General features: G+C 34.9%; 1 protein-coding gene across 1 annotated transcript; it reads right to left on the bottom strand.

Annotated features, from left to right (window-relative positions):
- Positions 1-4,744: 4,744 nt before the first annotated feature.
- On the bottom strand, positions 4,745-5,164 carry LOC130899890 (uncharacterized). The gene has a single exon (XM_057810061.1). It carries the CDS (start codon positions 5,162-5,164, stop codon positions 4,745-4,747), a length of 420 nt encoding a protein of 139 aa, XP_057666044.1.
- Between the last annotated feature and the right edge of the window lie 890 nt (positions 5,165-6,054).

Below are 6,054 nucleotides of genomic sequence, written 5' to 3' on the forward strand. Positions count from 1 at the left end.
TGCAAATGCAATAGGCTGTCCCTTTTGTAACAAACATGCACCCATTCCCTCTGAAGAAGCATCACATTGAATTGTTAAAGGTTCATTAGCATTGTAATGTACTAAACATGGGGGCGAGGTTAATAAATTTTTTAATGTTTGAACACTTTCTGAGTGACTTTTTTCCCAATTCCAAACAACGTTAGAACAAGTCAAATTTCTTAGTGGAGCTGTTATTTGTGATAAATTAGGTATAAACTTAGCTAAGTATTTTACTAAACCTAAAAATCTTAGAAGTTCCTTTTTATTTTTAGGATCTTCTAGTTTTAGAATTGCTTCAATCCTACCAGGATCTATTTCTATTCCTTTTTCTGAAACTTTAAAACCCAGAATTTTAACTTCTTTTCTTATAAATTGAAATTTTTCTCTGTTAAAAGTTATACCATTTATTCTAGCTGTATTTAAAACTTTATCTAATATTTCATCATGCTCATGTTCTGTAGTTCCTGAGATAATTAAATCATCGATAAAAACTTTGTTACCCAATATGGCCCCAAAAATTATATTATTTTTTCTTTGGAAAACCTCAGCTGCAGTGTTTATGCCAAAAGGAAGCCTCAAAAACCTGTATCTACCCAAAGGTGTTGCAAATGTAGTGAGCTTTGATGTTTCTTTATCTAATTTAATTTGATAGAAAGAGTCTTTAAGATCCAATACCGAGAAATATTTTTTATTGTTTAAATCACATAGAATTTCATCAGCTGATGGTATTTGAAAATGTTCTCTTTTAATGTACTGATTTAAAACTGATGGATCTAGGCAAATTCTTAATTTTTTATTTGGCTTTTCTGTAACAACAATATTATTAACCCAATCAGTAGGTTCTGTTTGTTTACTAATAACTCCTTGTTTTTCTAATCTATTTAATGAATTTTGAAATTCAGGCAATAAACTTCTTGGGATTCTCCTTGCAGGAAAAACACAAGGATTTGCATCTGGTTTTAAAGTAAATTTATAAGGTTCCCCTGGAAATGTTCCTAAACCCTCGAATACAGTCTTATACTTGTTTATTGCATCTTCTTTTGACGAAAATAATGGTAAATTATTTGAGTAATTTATGCTATTAACAGTTTGTATTAGATTTAAGTTTAAACTCGACTTTAAGCCTAAAATAGGTCTACCTTCAGCATTCACAATTAAAAATTTGAGTATAAAATTCTCACCACGAATCTTACAATTAAGCTCTTTATATCCCTTGACATCAATCCTAGCACCGCCGTAAGCTGTTAGATCAATCTGTTGTGGTTTGATGAGGGCTGATGGGGCAACCATTCTTAAAATCTTGGCAGGGAGAATATTACATTGTGCACCCGTATCAACCTTAAAACAGATAATATTTTCATTAATTAAAATATTTTCTATAATTTCGTTATTATTTTCATTTTTACCCCTGTATAATTCAGAATTTAAAGATTCTATTTTCAAACAGTCAATAAAAAATTCATCATTGGAGGAACTATCATCATATTCAATATTATTTACAAACTTTTTGTTAATTCTACCTTTATGGAGTTTCTTAGATTTATTTTCGCAACAAGATTCAAAATGATTATGTTTTTTACATATAGAACAGAATTTACCAAAGGCTGGACATTGCCCATATTTATGTTTGTTTTTGCATTTTCTACACAAAAATACATTATTTTGATTATTTTGAGTTTTAAATGGAGAATGCATGTTTTTATTATAAAAATTACCATTATTTTTCTTATTAAAATTATTATTATTAGATGAAAAAGTACTCATCTTATTTTTTTTTTGTATTCCAACGGTATCCACAGCACTGGTTGATGATGTACTATCCATATCCGCCATCTGGATTCTGCTTTGTTCGTGTATTCTGCACAAATCTTCTGTCTTGCTAAGCGTCAAATTTTCTATTTGTAGGAGCTTCTCTCTGAGTCCGTGGTCCAGGATACCCATTATCACTCTGTCTCTTATCATGTTATTATTTTCTTGATATTCGCACGATGCAGCCAATGTTTTCAGCTCTGTGATATACTGGCTGATGGATTGATTTGCTTTTTGTGTGCATTGCAAAAACTTATATCGCTCGTAACCTACATTCTTCTTCGGCTCACTATATTTTTTAAATTGTTTCTTCACATCTTCTATTTTTGCTTTTTCTAGTTTTATCTCCAATGTATTGAAAATTTCCATACCTTTATCACCAATTAAATTTAGAAAAATTGCTACCTTCTTTTCTTCAGCATCATCCGCGTGTCCTGAAGCCAGCAAATAAATTTCAAACTTTTGAATCCATGTGGTCCAATTCTTCGCCACATTTCCATTTTCAAAGTCCATGGCTGGGATTAATCTTAGAGAATCCATCGCCATCCAGTTTTCTACTGCTTATTTTTTTTTTCGCCCTGGATACTACCTGACACCATGTAACGTATTGTATTATTGTCTTGTTATATTTTTATGAATAAAACATAGTCTCACTTGTTGAGCACATTTTTATTAATCTTCACTCATTGAGTTTTATGACAGGAAAGAAGGGAAATATTACATATGTCCAACTATTTATACTTCATACAATAAAGTCATTGTCAATATTCAATGGTACCAACTTATAACTATAAATTAATAGAGTACAATATATATATATATATATATATATATATATATATATATATATATATATATATATATATATATATATATATATATATGGTTGCATATGCTTAATACCTATTTAGGTACAATCATTAAATAAAGTAGGTATAATAAACACTAAAAATAATCATAATACATGAAGACATGTAGATTATGTTACAATCCTCGACAGTTTTTGCCTCCTCATCAAATTTTTTATTGTCGTCTTCACCAGAAGACGACGTGCATTCCTCGTCATCAATTATAATTCATTTTCTGTCGTGAGACAGAGATGCCTCTGTCTCCGACGAGATATTCCTCCTCCTTCGTCTTTTCTTATTTAGTTTTAAAATATTTTCCATAGAAATCCCACGAGTGGGGACGAAATAAGGTCCGGCGAGGCAGTGCGCCCTTACCTCGCTAAGGCTAGATTCTCTGGGAGGTCGCCTGGTATCCCAGAGGCACCGTTCAAGACTGACTTCGCGCAGCCATTCATCCTATAGCCACGGTGGCTAACAGCGTAGGATTACGGATTTTTCTCCAGGTTTACTCCTGTTTTTTGAGCTGTTTCTTAGCTTCACTCCCCTCCACCCGTCCGTCTAGACGGTCCGAGAAGAGAGGAAGTTACTGAGCCACTCCACCAACGTCAAGGTCTTACAGCTCTTAGGAGTGGAACCTAACCTAACCTAACCTAACCTAACCTTTTTTTTTGTGGGTGGGAAAATCTTCTAAAGACGCCTGGGAAGATGCCCAGGTGTGCCGGATTCATCCGTTATCCAGACGCCTACCGGCTAAAAACCCACCCTCTTCTCCGCTGACGCGAGCGGTACCGCTCTCAGCGAGTATCGCTTCACCCGCGTCAGTTTTGCCCTTTTCTCCTTTTCTTTCTCCTGTGAAAAAAGAAAATAAAATTATAAAAAAAACATAAAAAGTGAACACAAAATAAATAAATAAAATAAATAGAAAACTTATCCAAGTTGTATAAATAAAATTTTTGTATAAATAAAATAAAATAAGAAGCGAGGTAAAAACAGTAGGGCCGAGTAAGGGACTTAACCTAACTTATAAATAAAAATTTCCTACCACTATTGTGTAAATAAATTTTAAAATTTCTGTATAGATAAAACTTGAATAAAAAAAATAAATAAATAGGACTACATAAACTGTATAAATAAAAATTCTCTTAACCTAAATGTGTAAATAAAATGTTAAAATTGTTGTATATATAAAATTTAAATAAAATATATAACTAAGTAAACTAAGACTACCTGAAAAAACTTAACCTAGATGTATAAATAAGACTCTCTAACCCTAAATGTATAAATAAAATGTAAAATTCTTGTATAAATAAAATTTAAATAAAATATCTATCTAAGACTATCTAAAAACCTAACCTAACTGTACAGATAAAAGCTTTCTAACTCTAGGTGTATAAATAAATGTAAAAATTTTGTATAAATAAAATTCAAATAAACTAAATAAATAAGACTATCTAAAAAACCTACTATAACTGTATAAATAAAAAACTCTCTAACACTAGGTGTATAAATAAAATGTAAAATCTTGTATAAATAAAATAAACTAATGAATAATTAAAATTATTGTATAAATAAAAAAGACATACACGGAATAAATAAATAAATAGGTGAATTAAAATTTTAATAAATTGGAAAAACACATTTAAAATGCTTCTAAATATAATTCAACCGTCACGCTCTCTGTCCTCTTTCTCTTTAGCCTTCATTAGTCCCGTCACAATTTCAATTATCTGGTCGTAGACTTTTTTTTGCTCAATGGCAGCCTTCATAACGGCCGTACAGTCAAAGTCGCCTCCCTCCTCCTTGTTTAGGATTTTTTTTATTTTGTCTTGGGCATTTCTGGGGACTCGGCACTCCAATACCACGTGACGCGAGTCCTCTGTCACACCACAGCTGGGGCATAGGTCGTCTCTAGTTTTTTTACGTCCATATGTATATTTTTTGAACGACCCATGCCCCGTTAGAAACTGTGTAAAATAGTAGTTGGTTCTGCGGTGTGCGCATTTGAACCACCTTTTGACGTCCGGTATTAAAGTCCTCGTCCACGCGGCTTTGATCTCTTCCTCTTGCTATTCTTGCTGCCATTTGTCCAACCTGACTTCCCTTTCCATTTCCTTTATTTTTTCTATATTTTCATTGTCAGTTTGGACCCTTTCGTATATCCTGACCCTCTCCTCCACTAATATATGGATAGGGATAGCACCCGCTATCACCTGCGGCGCGATAGCCGATACCGTTCTATACGCGCTGCATACCCGAAGCAGCGGTTTCCTTTGTGCCTTTGTGTACTGCTGTTTATATTTATTTTTTTTTTTCATGACTTCCGCCCATACCGGGGCCCCGTATAGGAGGATGGAGTGTATAGCCTCCAAAGTAACTCTCCTCCTTTGGCTATCGGGCCCACCTACGTTTGGTAACATTTTCTGCAGGGCGGAAGTCCTTTCTGCCGCTTTCATTACCGCTGCTTCTACGTGCTTCGAGAAGGTCATTCTATCGTCAAAAGTCACTCCCAGGTACTTAATTGTTTTTTTAGGAGTAATGATTTGGCCTCCGAGACCAAATTTTATTTGGCCCCGGGTCCCTGTAGGTCCCCTTAACACGATAATCTCCGTCTTATCTACTGCTATTCGTAGGTCCATCTTCTCAATCCAGCATTTTATTCTGTCCATATTTTTGTTTACTATATTAATGATGCCCCAATTCATATCGCTTTCCGCTAGTATTGCCAGCGTATGCGATCGATCTGGCCCCGCCTTCTAGTTTTATTTTGAGTACCCCATCGTATAGTATGTTCCATAGGGTCGGTCCCAACACCGACCCTTGGGGTACCCCTGCGGTTAACTGTATGTGTTGCCTTCTCGATACGCATACTCTTCTTTCAGTTAGGTAGTCCTTTACTATATTGCCTAGGTATACTGGGGTCTCCATTTTATTTAGTTCTTGTATTATGAGACCCCAGTTTGCCGAATTAAATGCATTTTTTATGTCAAGCATTACTAGGACTACCCACCTTTTTTTGGAAGCTTTCGCCGCGTCGTGTACCCACTTTGCGGCGTCAACTGCTGATCGACCTCTGCGGAAGCCGTATTGCTGCTTGGAGAGAGCTGTTTTGCTGTCCAGGAAATTCTCTAATCGCTTTGTTATTAGAATTTCGCAGTATTTTCCCAGACAGTCTAACAAACATACCGGCCTATAAGAGGCCGGCGAATCGGGGGGTTTCCCAGGTTTGAGTAACAAAACCAAGTTCGCTATTTTCAGTTCTTTGGGAAACTCTTGCCTACACAGTAGTTCGTTAAAGACGGTTCTTATTAGGTCCGGCTGCGTAGTAATCAGGGTTTTGACTACCTCTGGTGACAGGCCATCAGGGCCTTACCCTGTT

This window comes from Diorhabda carinulata, chromosome 12 (genome assembly GCF_026250575.1).
Source record: "Diorhabda carinulata isolate Delta chromosome 12, icDioCari1.1, whole genome shotgun sequence".
NCBI classification, from domain to species: domain Eukaryota; kingdom Metazoa; phylum Arthropoda; class Insecta; order Coleoptera; family Chrysomelidae; genus Diorhabda; species Diorhabda carinulata.

Bases quoted from the DNA above. Each gene is read 5' to 3' on its own strand.
- LOC130899890 (XM_057810061.1), bottom strand. From the start codon at position 5,164: ATGACCTTCTCGAAGCACGTAGAAGCAGCGGTAATGAAAGCGGCAGAA.